Here is a 14155-nt window from a genome sequence, read left to right as displayed (position 1 = left end):
AAAGATAGCTTGTGATTCGCCTCAAGTTTAATATTCATGTCGACACCAGGGCGACTAGACGCTAGCGTGTCCGACTCGATCTTAGAGAAAATACTCCGCTCGTGCTGGTACTGTCTTGGGACCACTTCGTCGACCGTTCGGCGTAGGGTCGCATCGTCATATCGGAGGGGGTCCTCGTCAACCCCCTCGTCGCGCCGTCTTTCTTCGATTGTACGTTCGATCTCATAGATACTGGTCACGCCCACCTGATCAGGGGATCGCTTTGTCCAGGCGTTGAAAGCCAAGGCGTTAACCAAGGCTATGTCAATGCCCAGCTCGTCCTTCTGGAGCACTGTTCCCTTGTCCTTCTTCCGGGGGTGGAAGTTAGGACTAGGACGGGGATGGAGCTGCCTGTCCATACGTTCGAGGTTCCGGCGTTGGCCCTTGTCCGTAAGGTTCTTACGGGTTGGCCCCGGGTGACACAGTTCTGGGGGGTGCGTTTGGAGGGGGGCTGGATCATTCGAAGGAGGTACTCCCGGGCGTTCCCTGGTTTGTTTAATACCCTTCTTGCCCTGATCAGGGCTAGATATATCTTCCGGCGGTACCCTGTTGTCAATGGGTAGGGTTTTCGGCCACCGTAGTCTGTGTCTACGGCAGTCAGGGAGGACGTCGTGCTTAGCTAGCCAATTCCGTCCAAGGATAACTTCGTGCGTGCCCCCAGTTATAATCAAGAGGAACACTGTATCAGGGAATGTCCGTCCGTCGAGCTCCATCGTGGTTATAAGGGCCGTTATTATCCATTGAGTCGGGACACCGTCAAACCCTCCACACGGGACGGGGTCGAAGTCGTTGATAATCTCAGCCCCAAGGGCCTTATAGGCCCGTCGAGCTGTCTTCAAGTCCATAAAGGCGTAGCCGCCTGCTCCAGTGTCGATCAAAGAAGATATAGGAAGAGAGTTTCTTCTATTCGTGAGGCTACACGGTAGTGACAGGGACTTTCCCCCTAATAGGGATACTAAGTCCAGTGCAGCAACAGAGAATCCATATCGTTCAATAGTCAACACCTTACTCCAGATGGAGGTATCTTTTCTGGAGTCTATTCTTTTCCCGAACCTTCGATTTCCTCGCTATTTGTATCCATCTCAACGACCCGGTGAGCTCTTGCCCGAGAGGATAGGGTAGGGATCCTTTTACTGGTTGTGGTCATAGCCGCTACCGCTGCGGCGAGGGATTGTTGGACAATAGCTTGAATTGAAGCCTGGATATCTTGATTGGGGCCCTGATCGGGGCAATCGGACATTAAATGTCCGGTTTTTTTGCACTTAAAGCATGCTCCGATCCTTATTAGTCGTTGTCGTTCCTCGCTGGTCGGACCTGTAGCTTGGCCCTGGGTTCCCCCCAATCTTCTTCGTGGGGTGGCAGCAGGGTCCTTCTTGGCCTGATCAGGAGCAGCTGGGGTTGCTCCTGTAGACTCCTTATTGTCCTCCTTCAAGGGGTTCTTCTTCCGGCCTCGCTCTCGTTCTTCATAGATTCTTTTCTGAGCGCTTGCCTGCCTTGCCGCTAGAGTGACGAACTTGGTGAATCCGGTGTTCGGGTCGTCGTAATCTCGTATCATTTGCAGTTTGACGCGAGGGCATAGGCGTAGATTGAACTCGTACTTATACGAGTCAGAGGGTAGGAGGGATTGCCCTGCTAGGCCATAAACGTTGTCTTGAATAAGTGGAACTCCTCCTTATCGCTCATACGGAGTTCCCGGAAGTCGGCGCGAGCCGATTCCAACTGGTCTTCGTTATGATACGACGTGTACAGGTGATCTAGAAGCTCCTTCCAGTGAGTAATACAGTAGGCGTTATTTTCGTGTAGGTACGGCATCAATTCCCTAGACGCCGCACCACCCAGTCGTTGAGTGATGAGGAGCATCTTGTCCTGATCGGAGGGTCATTTTGTTGGGTAAAGTTCTATCGCCTTGGTTAGGTTATAGTACCAAGGATCGAAATAGACCTTAACCCTGCCGCTATCATCGTCGGTGAAGATGTCGGCGTCGGAGACGCGCGTTGCACCCCCGCTTTGGGCCTGGTTCGTTCCCTGGGAGGCAGTTCTTCTGTTCAGTTGAACGATGTCCTCATTCAGCTGGGCTTTATCTTGAGCCAGCTCTCGAACTTGCTGTTCCAGTAACGAGGCGCGGGTCGTTTCTTCTTCCCAGAGCTTGGAGTATCGGGCCTGTCTCTCGTCAAGCTGGTTCAGTAGGTCGCGTAACATCGCAACCTGTTCCCGGTGTGCCAGTTCCCTCGCTGCGAGGTCTCTGACGTACCTCACAAGGGTACCCGTCTGATCGGCCTCTACTAAGGCCTCGATCGAAGGCAAGTCTGCAAGAACGGCGTCTTGCCTTAGGTCTTCAGGTGTATGTAGGGCAGAGAAATCAGCAGAGATATCTACGCAACTGCCGTCAACAGTCGAAATCTTTATCATGTGGTCCGAGCGATTCTAGCTAACAATCCAAATAACACCGAGCTATACAACCTGTACTTGAATTGGAAGGAAAAATACGACCCTGCCTATACGCCGGGCTTCAGTCTAATTGGAAGGACCGGGCCTTTACCCTTGAATGTCATTCCCCCCTCACCTTTACCGGACCTCAAGAAAACCTGTATAAATCGGTTAGAGGAAGAAAAAGGGAGGTCAATCTTTGACTACGTTGCTGCCAACCAAATCAGGCTGCTTAGTCAACGATCGGGAGTTAATAACTACATTCAGGAGGTTATTCCGATCGACCGCCGCATCGTGGATGTGACTGAGTCAAATACCTCTGGCGAAGATAGGGCAAAGGGAAACGTTTCAATAAACGCCAATGAACTCAAGAGGAGGCGTACGGGTCGAGCATTTGTTGATGCTAGCCCTGATCAGGACAAGAACACGTCTCAGCCTACGGAAACCGTCGAAGATGATCAACCTGAGCATGCGCCGAGTACCACTAGCGCACCGACCAGTCAATATAGGACTCCTACAGTCACGGAAGATACTACTGATACCACTTCTAGCCTTGATCAACGCAGTGCAAGTCCAGCAGATGGCGTGTTCTAAATTCGACCCTTTTATCACGCCGAAATTCTCAGAGATCGATCGAGGCTCCAGATTAACAGAGGATCGTCTTCAGAAAATTCTGGAAACTTGTCAGTCTACTCTTACCAGAGAGGAGATAGAAGCTTTCACACACCTTCTGTATAACCGAGAAGCATCCCTCGCTTGGGACTTCACGGAATGCGGAAGAATTCATAGTGACGTTATGCCTCCCCAGGCAATACGAACTATCCCTCATAAAGCCTGGCAAAGTCGCTCGGTCCCTATTCCGAAGCCTTTGGTCGAAAAAATCGTACAACTTCTCCGGGATCGAATCAAACGGGGAGTCCTTAAAGAGAGTCATGCGAGCTACCGTAACAACTGGTTTTTGGTCCAAAAGAAGAACGGCGGCTTGCGCTTAATCAACGACGCTCAAAATATAAATAGAGTCACTATCCGCGATGCGCTCATTCCTCCTAGAGCGGAGGAATTCTCAGAGGAATTTGGAGGATGTCTTCTCAAATCACTGCTGGACCTATTTTCTGGATACGATCAAGTCAGCCTGGAAGAAAAGAGCAGAGATTACACGACCTTTTCTACACCTATTGGTCTTTATCGAATGTGCACTTTACCGCAAGGTGCTACGAATTCTGTGGCTCAATTCATGAGAGCTATGGTCCGCCTCCTTTACGACCTTATTCCTCATATCTGCCGACCATTCATTGACGATATATGCGTTAAAGGACCAAGGCACGATTATGACAACGAATTAGTTATGCCTGGAATTAGACGATTTGTCCTAGAACACCTCAGCAATATCGATAAAGTGCTACTCAACTGCGAACTGGCGGGATCCACAGTAGCGGCAGAGAAATCTCAGTGGTGTCAAAAAGAAGCTGTTCTGGTTGGATATTGAAACGGGGTCAGGCGGTCAGTAGGATATACCTACCACCTAACACACTGAACAGACGGCTCCAGTACCAACAGATCTATCTGTTGTTCTGATCAGACGAAGATCATGGTACTGGTTGGAAGAGCGAAGCTCTTACACGTCTGGTGCGCGAGTTGGTCGGATATGCCTCTGATACTCGTATCGTGATAATAGGATCTCGAACGTAAAGATAAGCTGAATAACTAAAATAACTAAATAACTGACTGAAAAGCGAAGGTGAAGATATAGATAAAAAGGAGATGATGATATGAAGATGAGGATGATGATGCGTGAAGATGGGGGACTCGTGTCCTACTCTGCCTCTGTGCCTCTTAAAGAAGAAAAAATAAACTTTCTCCTAGCCCCGTAACCTATTTCCCTGATGTCCGGCCTTACCCCGTTACAATATCTCTGTACTCCGTATGGACGTCGTCCTGATCAGAGCAAAGTCTTGAAGATTTTGGAATGGAAAGAGTGTAAATGCTTGAGGGATGTCCGTTCTTTCATCGGTATAGTTGGATGTTACCGCGTCTGGATTGACCAGTATGCTATTACTGCTTTACCGTTATTCAAATTAATGAAGAAAGGCGTTGGTTTTCTTTGGGACGATAAGTGCCAAGTAGCACTACGAAAGCTTCAAGAAGGAGTTACATCAGCCCTCTGTTTAGCACCTCTTGTATTTGATGACGAACGCTATGGGACTATTTTTCTCGTGATCGACGCGAGCCTTGAGGGGTGGGGGGCGGTTATTGAACAAATCGGACCAGACGGTTGTCGACATCCTTGTCGCATCGAGAGTGGCATTTGGAATGACGCAGAGAAACGATACGACGCGACAAAAAGGGAACTCCGAGGGCTATTGATGGCCTTCAAGCGCCTGAGACGCTACCTTTATGGCACTCACTTTGTTATCGAAACAGACGCTATGGTCGTTGTGCAGCAACTTGCGGGGGCCCTAAATGATGTGCCAGGAGCCTTACTTCTTCGTTGGATCACATGGATAGGATTGTTCGACTTTGAGGTTAAACACATCAAACGATCCAAAAACACCGTCGCGGACGGACTATCAAGAAAACCTGCAGGACCTTCTAATCTGTTGGAAAAGGAAATTGAGGAAGACATTGACGACTACATCGACACTCAGATCTATCATGTCACCCCCGAAAATGTCCTTCAAGGAGATTGGACAGAACAGTCAAGATGTATCACCTATTTCTTAACAACACTAGAGGAGCCAATTCATCTCCCGATCAATCAAAAAAAGCATTTAAGACTAAATGCTTCAACTACCTGGTCAAAGAAGGAATACTCTGGATAAGAGCGCAACATTCCAGGCTTCCAAGACGAATGGTGGATTCCGATACTGAAAGGCGTCAGATCTGGACGAAGTGCCATGAGGAAGTCGGTCATAAGGGAAGAGATTCAACATACGCAAGGATAACTCAGCATTACTATTGGAAAGGGATGTACACAGATTTCGAAAAATGGATGAGACGGTGCCTACCGTGCCAACAGTGGAACCCGCGACGATTCAAGGAACAAGAACAGTACACTGTACCAGTTGGGCATCCATTTGCGAAAATCCATCTTGATGTACAACACCTTCCCCTTCATCAAGGCATAAAGTATCTGCTGGAGGGGCGATGCTATCTTACTGGGTACGTGGAAGCAGAAGCGATCAGGAAGTGTACTTCGAAGGCCGTGGCTGGCTTCCTGAAGCGATCCTTCTTTTACTGATGGGGATTGTGCCTTATCTGTGTTGTCGACGGAGGGTCGGAATTCAAAGGCGAAGTAAAGAACATACTGGCGAAGCTTAACATTCAGCAAATCACTACCTCCCCGTACAATGCCAGAGCGAATGGTATTAACGAATCTGGGCATATCTCTATTGCCAGCAGCCTGGCAAAAATGACAGACGGTACTGGGAAGAGTTGGAGATCACTGCTACCAGCTGTGTTATTCGCTGATCGAACCTCGATCCGATCTACAACAGGAAAGACTCCTTTTCGACTTGTCCATGGATATGATCCAATCACTCCAATTGAGATGGATCTTCTATCATGGCGGATACTTGACTGGCAATCGATAATTCCTCTGGAAACTGGAGACAAAATCAAGGATGCTCAAGCTGCCCATGAGCTTCTCAAACTCAGGATCCAGAGCATGGAAGACAGAGACCTTGAATTCAAGGATATTGCTATGAAAGTCGGTCAACCAAGACAAAAAATGGCAGAATGGAGGAATGCGAAGAATAAAAGACTGCTCCGACCAAAGATAGGAGAGGTCACAATTGGAGATCTTGTTCTGGTGTATGACAATATCAGATCTATCGATATGTCATTAAGCAGGAAACTTACGTTCAGATGGCGTGGACCATTCAGAGTCAGGGGCATCAGTTCGAAAAAGGCTTACTACCTTTGTACCTTGGACGGGATTCAAATCGAGACGCCATTTAGCCCTGATCGAATCAAGAAGCTGTACAGTATCAACGACGTACTACTTCGAGATGACGAATTACCACTTCTCACTCAAGAGCCGCTCGAAGAACAAGAAGTTGAATAATTCGCCCCGGGACGACCAGCCAATCAAGCACATCAAAACTCTTCACCCGATCAGGATCCACTTGAGAAGTTCAAGAAGAAAGGATGGCGACTAGAAGTTCAAATACCACAAAAAGGGCCCGACGAATCCCCTAATAATACAAATGGGTAGTTCGTGAATTGCAAGGTGCGCCTGTAGCAATTCACAAAGGGAAGTAGTATGACGTGGGGTTAGGGTTTTTTTGGGCGTTATTTTTTTCGTTTTTCTTTTTCGATATTCAGACGAATTATGTAAGCGTGTTCTTAACGGGTATTTAAGACCTTATGTACATAGTCACTCTCTTGAGAGAAAGATAGGAATTCAAGCGGCCTTTTCCACAGTAATCTGAACCAATTTCTCTTTACTTGGACAGGCATTCAATGTCCGACGTACCTGTTGAGGTACTTTCTGTTCCCCTATAGATCTGATTGTGCCTGTTGAGGCCATTGTTCCCATCTTTCACCTGTTGAGGTGACTGTTCAAGGGCCTGTTGAGGTTCCTTTTCTTCCCCAGCCTGCTGAGGCTACAGTTGTTAGTACCTGTTGAGGTACTTGTCGTTCCGATCAGGGCAAGGAGCTCTTGATCTTGTTATTTCTTTCCACCAAGGTCTTGTTGAGGATCTTGTAAGATGATAGTAAGCCATCATCTGACACCTTAAACCTGCGGGTGGTTCAATTGCCCGTCGTCAATATATCTCTCCGTCGCTAACAAGGTATCAGAACAGGCAAGAAAGTCGCATTGGTGGTGGTGATGATGGTACTAACTTCCAAAGGCTGTAGTTGCGGAAGGGCTATCTACAGGCGGCTAAGCGCTGCACGTTGCACATAGGCGGTAGATTTATATGAAGGTCAAAAACAGATGTTTTTTTTTCTTTCTTCTATGATGGTTACTTCTGGTTTGAGGCGGGGTTCTGTAGCCCTACACTTCGCCGTACCTTCCCATCTGCGGTATGCCTACGACACGCAACTTAAGGTTGCTCAGGACTTGGGGGTCTTCGCAATTTCTCAAACTCTGAAGGAAGATCTTGAGCCTAGCGCCACTATTGCTTGGCACATAACTAACTACAGCCTGCCCCAACCGTCAACTTGGTTCGTGGATTTGCCTATTACTAGTAGCTAATTATGAAAAAAGGCAAAGTACTTTTTAACCCTAACATACTAAAATATGCATCTTTTTTTAACTCCTGATCGTATCAACCTACGTCAAGGCAGAACTTGATATACACAACTGCTACCTCATGATCTAAATCTCCCATTCCCCCATCGCTCAACGCTACTTGGGAATTGCCTGAGCGCTGATTCTTGACCAAAACCTAACGCCAACTTAACAGGGCACGGTACTCATCTCCATCAACGAGACCGACTTAGATGCCCCATACCTCTGTAGCGGACTATGCTGGTCTACTTCACTGGTTTGGCCGACAGTGAGGATATATCGAAATTATCGCAAGCTATAACCAAGAATCGAACTGAAGGTGTCTCTGTCTCTCTCCACTCAAAAGAGTGAGGGTGGTCATAAGGGCCTCGAGTACAGACAAAGTACCTCTTGGCTGCATATTTTGAGAGTGCTGGTCACGTCTGAGCATAACAGTGGCTACTATACCAGAGGATTTGATGCAAAGGGTGCCAATATCCGGTCTCCTGGCTGTTGGAGCTGGAAGGGGGAAAACACCGGTTGGGGGTCAAGAGCTGGTCCGGTCCGACAGGACAGTCAAAGCTCATAAGCTCCTACCAATTGTCGAAGGAATGATTTCCAGATGAATTTTCCTACTAATAAGCTAAGTCCTGCACAGTATATATCTAAGTAGATGCGTACCTAACCTTCAACGTTTGTCCAGCTTTACTTTTACTTTTACCTGAGGATCTCAACATTTGGTCAGGTAGCCAAATTAATGAGTTGCCCGAACCTAGTACTACATCATTGGCTTATAATGATCACGTTATGAAAGGACGTGCAAACTTTTGTCCAGCTCTACTTTTGGTTTTAATTGAGGAGCTCAATGTCTGGTCAGGTAACCAAATCGCCGAGCTGCCTGAACATAGTATCATATTACTGGCTTAGAAGGATCATGTTGCGAACGGACGTGCATTTCGGAACAGTTCGCGGAATCACGGCCTTGGCCTTGTCTTGGCTGCTGGGTAGACACCCCGCTAGAAAATATTTCCAATGCCCATTTCAACTTCATCGTGCGGTTCCACTCAGCAACTCATCCATTTTCATCCCCCCCTCTCCTTTACGACCAATTGGGAATGAATCATCAAAACCTCTCCACCTCCTGGAATCCGATGCTGCCACTGCTTTCACAAATCGAGCGGTTAGATTCGAAGCTCAACCAAGAGGTCTTGGGAAGCGGAGGATAGAAAGCGACGCCTTCACACCGACAGAATGTTAGGCATCCATTCCCAGAGACCCAGCGCGTTCTCGCGGGGTGGCTGGATGACATGGATATTCTCGGTCGTCGTGACTTCAGTCTTGATCAATCAGTCACTAGGATGGCTCAGCTCAATCTCCCATCCGGCTATTCATCCGCCGTCTGAACCTCTGTATCATGCGGGCCCGGCGTCTTCCAGCAACGACCATTTCGAACGACTGAGCCGACGAGCTGAATGCCAACATGGCGGCACAGAGGGATCTAATGACAATCTGTCTCTGCGAGTAGGTGCCGTCTTCATCATTCTTGGGGTATCATCGCTGGCCTGCTTATTCCCGATCTTGGCGGTCAAGTTTCCCGGACTCAAGATGCCAGCTGGCTTCTTCTTCGCGGTCCGACACTTTGGAACTGGCGTCCTGATTGCGACCGCTTTCGTCCACTTGCTACCTACCGCTTTTACCCTGCTCGGGAACCCATGTCTGCCCCAGTTCTGGACCAACGATTATCCCGCCATGCCTGGCGCTATCGCTCTCTCGGGTATCTTTATCGTCACTGTGGTGGAAATGGTGCTTCATCCTGCTCGAAAACTCACACCTGAGGTACAAGCAGCATCAACTAGAGCGCCCGCTGCAATGCAGGTGCTTCGGGGCAGGTCAATGAGCATTGGTCGGGGTTTATCGCATATTGACTCAGTAGCACGGAGAAATGACAACGGAAATGGGGATGGAATCGAACCGACGTTGCGAGAAGAAGAAAGCAGCACACCGGAGCCCAAGCTGTATCTCGAAACTGGTCTCGATGGTACAGCGGCGGAACCACAGGCACTCCTGACTCCTGAGCAGAAACGTAGGAAGGAGGTTATGAACTGCGTGCTTCTTGAGATTGGAATTTTGTTCCACAGCGTTTTCATTGGCATGGCCCTGAGTGTCTCGATAGAGGGCAGCGAGTTTGTCGTTCTTCTTATTGCCATTTCGTTTCACCGTATGTACTCCCAACACGTCTCAAGGAGGCCCTATTCTGGAAAAAACGAGACACCAACCGTACTAACAAGACAAAAAATAAACAGAAACATTCGAAGGATTGGCTCTAGGTGCCAGAATCTCAGCAATAGAATGGAAACAATCAAGTTTCCAACCCGTGTTGATGGCTGTGGCCTATGGCTGCACGTGAGTCTCTCCCACGCCGTTCTTTATCTAGCCTCTTTTTTATCAGCGTTCTCTCCCTCAAGGGCACAATTGACCAAACTTTCCATGTAGCACGCCTATCGGCCAAGCCATAGGGTTAGCCGCTCGCTCCGCGTATAGTCCCGATTCAGATGTCGGTCTCCTACTCGTGGGGATCATGAACGCCATTTCGGCCGGCTTGTTGGTCTTCGCATCGCTGGTCGAGTTGCTGTCCGAAGATCTGCTCACAGATGAGAGTTGGCGTATCTTGAGAGGTAAACGCCGGGTGGCCGCGTGTCTCCTAATTCTCGCTGGTGCTTTTGGTATGAGCTTGGTTGGTGCTTGGGCATAAGAGCGGACATAAGAGCGGAAAACGTAAGATATCTAAGAGCTCTGTAGGTAACGGAACATAATGGACATATCTTGCACGTGCGTCATGATAACAAAGTGAATTGGCCCTCCAAGTAGCCAGTAACTTAGTGTGATCTTAGAACTGGCTCAATATAGGTAATGCACGGATAATCCTGCCTTGATATGCTTCTGCAGCCCACTTGGCTTAGTGGTCCTAAGCTTAGTTGGTACATAAGCCGCTGTAACACAGACTAATGTCTGACGAGCACAGACGGTTCCAATCCGCCGGCGGTTTATCGGGACTACGCATGCCCACTGCGAAAGTGATGGCGAAAGAATCTAGTAGAGTTGGGTGTCATACTTCAAAAATTCCACAGCTCTACAACCGATACTGAACTTAACCTCTATGTTAAGTTCAGAAAGCTGATCGTGCGAGGGAAAAGCAATAGTTACGGTGAATATAAATTCGCGGTACAAGGACTGAGTAGTTTAGTCCGCTATACCTCGGGTCTTCGAACCTACTATCTTCATAATAGGCTTCCATAGGACAGTATAATAAACGAGATTAAAAAATGCTTCTGCTACTATGCCAACGTGCCGTAATTACGAATCTTACTAAACATGCTGGCCCATGCCGAAGGCTCATAACGAACCCATCCAAAGAAGAGAACAGACCCAACGACTCACAAAGAATGCATCATAATGAGCGTACACCGAAATACTCATAACGAAATTTCCATGCCGTTAGTCAGTCAGACTTTCAATAAACACTAACCCCCAGGGTTCTGGGTCTGGACATAAAGTCTCACTATTATCTCGTCACCTTGAAACTTCCCATCATGTTTCAACTACTGCTAGGAGGCACTTCGAATCAAAGTATGGGTACGTCTTATTCCCAAGTACGCCTCATTTCAATACCTCTTATGTTTCATAGCAATAAGTTCAATAAGTCTAGAAAGCACATAATTTCAGTCTACGATACATCGTACTCATAATGTGGATGCTTCGAATTTCGAATCCTCCTCTACACATAACCGCTAGCACCCGTTCCGGATCGAGTGGTATGAATGTATCAGAAACAAATACTTATCGCTTGATAACAACGTCTAGTACTCTATTCACCAAATTGCACAACCCGACCGTCGATAAACCGGCACTGATGACGGTCGCCAGGGACACTGCCAATAAATACATCCAGGGCCTTGAGCGAGAGACAATGATATACCAACACCTTGAAGGCAGAAGCATCTCGCCGCGCCATCTGGGCCATGGCATAGAAAATGCGAAAACCATCCAGTTCCTGATCAACCATATAGAAGATGTGACGGAACGAAACAAGGCAGATCTACCAATTTGCGCGAAAGCGCTGCGAAAACACCACGCAGGTAAGAAATCGACCACTTCGACGCATGGCCTACAATATTCTTAGTGCGTGCTGATGAAAGTGTTCTTTTGTTGACTTCGAATATGCGGGATTCGACAAGGGAAACTATAGAAAGCCCTACGACATGAAGCGCATGTTAAATACTTTTGACCGTTGGGCGGTAAATTGATTCTTCGACCATGAGCGCCGGGAAATATTCCCTGTCCAATGACGGATCAAGGAAGCAGGTGAGTTGCTTGAGATAGGCTACCCCTAAAGTTGTGCATACTGGTTGTAAGGTTGATTTCTAGGCTGACGGGAGCTCTAGCTTAATTGCTGCAAAGATGAAGGCGTTAGCGTACCAGACAGTCCGACAGAGGACAAAATGTGACCAAGTGTGACGTTTTACAAGTTTCGCCCAGAACGTGGCTGTGAGCTAACAAAGCATTGGGTCCTCGGTAACTGAATCCAGCGAAGATCACGCCAATCTTCCCCCTACCTAACAAAACGAACGAACCAATTCGGCAAAGTTGGTTTCTAGGCCTAGGAACCGAGACACAAGCTTGGAACTTGATGCCACGTACGACACGGATGTCGCCAAAATGAGCTTGCTGCGGCACAACAGGGCGCGGCATCAAATCCTGGAGAGATCTCTTGTCGGATCTGGAATCAGCCAAGATCACCACAATCCTACGAGGCGCAGGAAAGCCAGCTTGATATAACAGCAGTTTTATGCCTTAATCTAGATACTCCCGGTGGGATCTGCGTACTGAATCAACTTGAATCATTCACTTCACCGACTCCAAAAGGTTCAGACAATCCGATTTGCGTCTGGAATGATACAACAGTCTAAGCAGTGCAGCTTCATCAAACACTATGACAATGTCGACCTCGGCTACTGATGGGTTTGCTACCAGTTCGGAAAGCACCAGTCACGACGACACAGCCAATACAGTTAAGACGAGCTTCACCGCTATTTCGATCGGCTGGATCGTCGGCATCGTCGTTATATTAGTCTTCACAATCGGCTGCGTCGTTGTATTCTTCTGCGTAATCCACAAACGCAACAAAAGGAAGCGAGAGACGCAGGAACAAATGGCCAAGTTCAATCCACAAAACATAGCGATGTACAACAACAGCGCACCATATCAGTATGCGATGCAGTCGGGCACCACAAACACAACTGCAGCAGTACCTTCGCCGCAGCCGAGTCATTCCCTTGCTAGTGAATTGCAAGGACACATTGGACCCCCACCATCCGAGCTGCATTGTAGGGAGCTGCCGCTGATCAAGGAGGCTCCAAACAACGAGTTACACCCGCCCAGATCACAAGATGATGGTTTGAGATATGAATTGAGCAGCGAGAGTCCGCGTATCCAATTTATTGCATAATAGATGGCACGGCGTACTGTAATTGCGAGAAAACGGAAATGATATGCGTTTGATGTGTGCAAGGCCTCCATAGATTAGAACTCGAGGAAGCGCAGAGAGGGTGGCTACTCATTCGAAATGGACATATACCCGGGAGAAAGCTGTACGTCAACGGGAACTGCGAGTTGAGTTGGAAATTAATTACGTTGTAAAAATTTCAGTGTACTAAGGGGAAGATAAGGGCGCCGTTTGCATCTGATGGGCAAGCTTAAAGTTCTATAATCGACTAATATTGGCAACAATGTACTCTACAAACATGTAATAGCGACCTATGAAGTCTATGCCTAGTGTTTAAAGATACATTGACTACTTATCTGAAATATCTCGTTATATCGTGCCATCCCTCGGCAAATGATACTCTATTGATAATAACCAACCTAGGCTCCTCAACCTGCAGTACTGCTTTGCCTTACTACGGGCCCAAACTGTGCTGACGTGGTACACAAAGCACCATGAAAAGGCACAAATGAGCGCTACAATGGATTATTAACAATTTGATTCATTCGGATATTAGAGCTTTTTTCTCTACTACAACTAATTGGCCGGACCTCCCGGTAACTTCAGCCAAGATGATTACCCCGTACTATCTGGTCCGGTACAGTACGTACTCCTGCATCATTATATATCTTCATGTACTTCAACGGCCTTGTAGCCCATTTTGCTTATTAAAAGATTAAGCAGAGAAAATCTAATTCTATACTTTATTATAGATTGCAAGTAGTCCGATAACTGTGGTCACACTTATCCAACAAAGGCTTACATGAAGTCCATTTTTCTCACATTACAACAAACAGCCACACCCACCGTACCGGATCGCCTATGAATTCCAGAACGAATTCCGCATTAGATAAGCACTTGTGACCGAAAACCAAAACCAGTAATACCCCAGCAGACCCAACCACTATCAACTAGTCCAGAAAACACCAGAA

The 14155-nt window shown here is 47.6% G+C and overlaps 4 protein-coding genes across 4 annotated transcripts; all 4 read left to right on the top strand.

Moving 5' to 3' along the window:
* Positions 1–5431: 5431 nt before the first annotated feature.
* Positions 5432–6529, top strand: BCR38DRAFT_355580 (uncharacterized protein; the record flags this gene model as incomplete). Its single annotated transcript, XM_040856962.1, has 2 exons — positions 5432–5668; positions 5765–6529. The coding sequence occupies 2 exons, from the start codon at positions 5432–5434 to the stop codon at positions 6527–6529; spliced, it is 1002 nt and encodes a 333-aa protein (XP_040710178.1).
* Positions 6530–8932: 2403 nt separating this feature from the next.
* BCR38DRAFT_355505 (ZIP zinc transporter-domain-containing protein) lies at positions 8933–10433 on the top strand (the record flags this gene model as incomplete). The annotated part of the gene is made up of 3 exons (XM_040856955.1): positions 8933–9899; positions 9985–10084; positions 10175–10433. 3 exons carry the CDS (start codon positions 8933–8935, stop codon positions 10431–10433), a joined length of 1326 nt encoding a protein of 441 aa, XP_040710177.1.
* Positions 10434–11611: 1178 nt separating this feature from the next.
* Positions 11612–12104, top strand: BCR38DRAFT_450709 (uncharacterized protein). Its single transcript, XM_040861399.1, has one exon. It carries the CDS (start codon positions 11649–11651, stop codon positions 11859–11861), a length of 213 nt encoding a protein of 70 aa, XP_040710176.1. The 5' UTR covers positions 11612–11648; the 3' UTR covers positions 11862–12104.
* A 248-nt stretch (positions 12105–12352) lies between these two features.
* BCR38DRAFT_450708 (uncharacterized protein) lies at positions 12353–13478 on the top strand. Its single transcript, XM_040861398.1, has one exon. The coding sequence runs from the start codon at positions 12672–12674 to the stop codon at positions 13185–13187; it is 516 nt and encodes a 171-aa protein (XP_040710175.1). The 5' UTR covers positions 12353–12671; the 3' UTR covers positions 13188–13478.
* Positions 13479–14155: the final 677 nt, after the last annotated feature.

Source organism: Pseudomassariella vexata, assembly GCF_002105095.1.
Source record: "Pseudomassariella vexata strain CBS 129021 chromosome Unknown BCR38scaffold_22, whole genome shotgun sequence".
Taxonomy (NCBI): Eukaryota; Fungi; Ascomycota; class Sordariomycetes; order Amphisphaeriales; family Pseudomassariaceae; genus Pseudomassariella; species Pseudomassariella vexata.
The sequence above is the reverse complement of the archived record's forward strand: the minus strand, read 5'-3'. Positions and strand labels throughout refer to the sequence as shown.

Excerpts from the sequence above, each read along its gene's own strand:
- BCR38DRAFT_450709 (XM_040861399.1), top strand. The coding sequence starts at position 11,649 with ATGATATACCAACACCTTGAAGGCAGAAGCATCTCGCCGCGCCATCTG.
- BCR38DRAFT_450708 (XM_040861398.1), top strand. The coding sequence starts at position 12,672 with ATGACAATGTCGACCTCGGCTACTGATGGGTTTGCTACCAGTTCGGAA.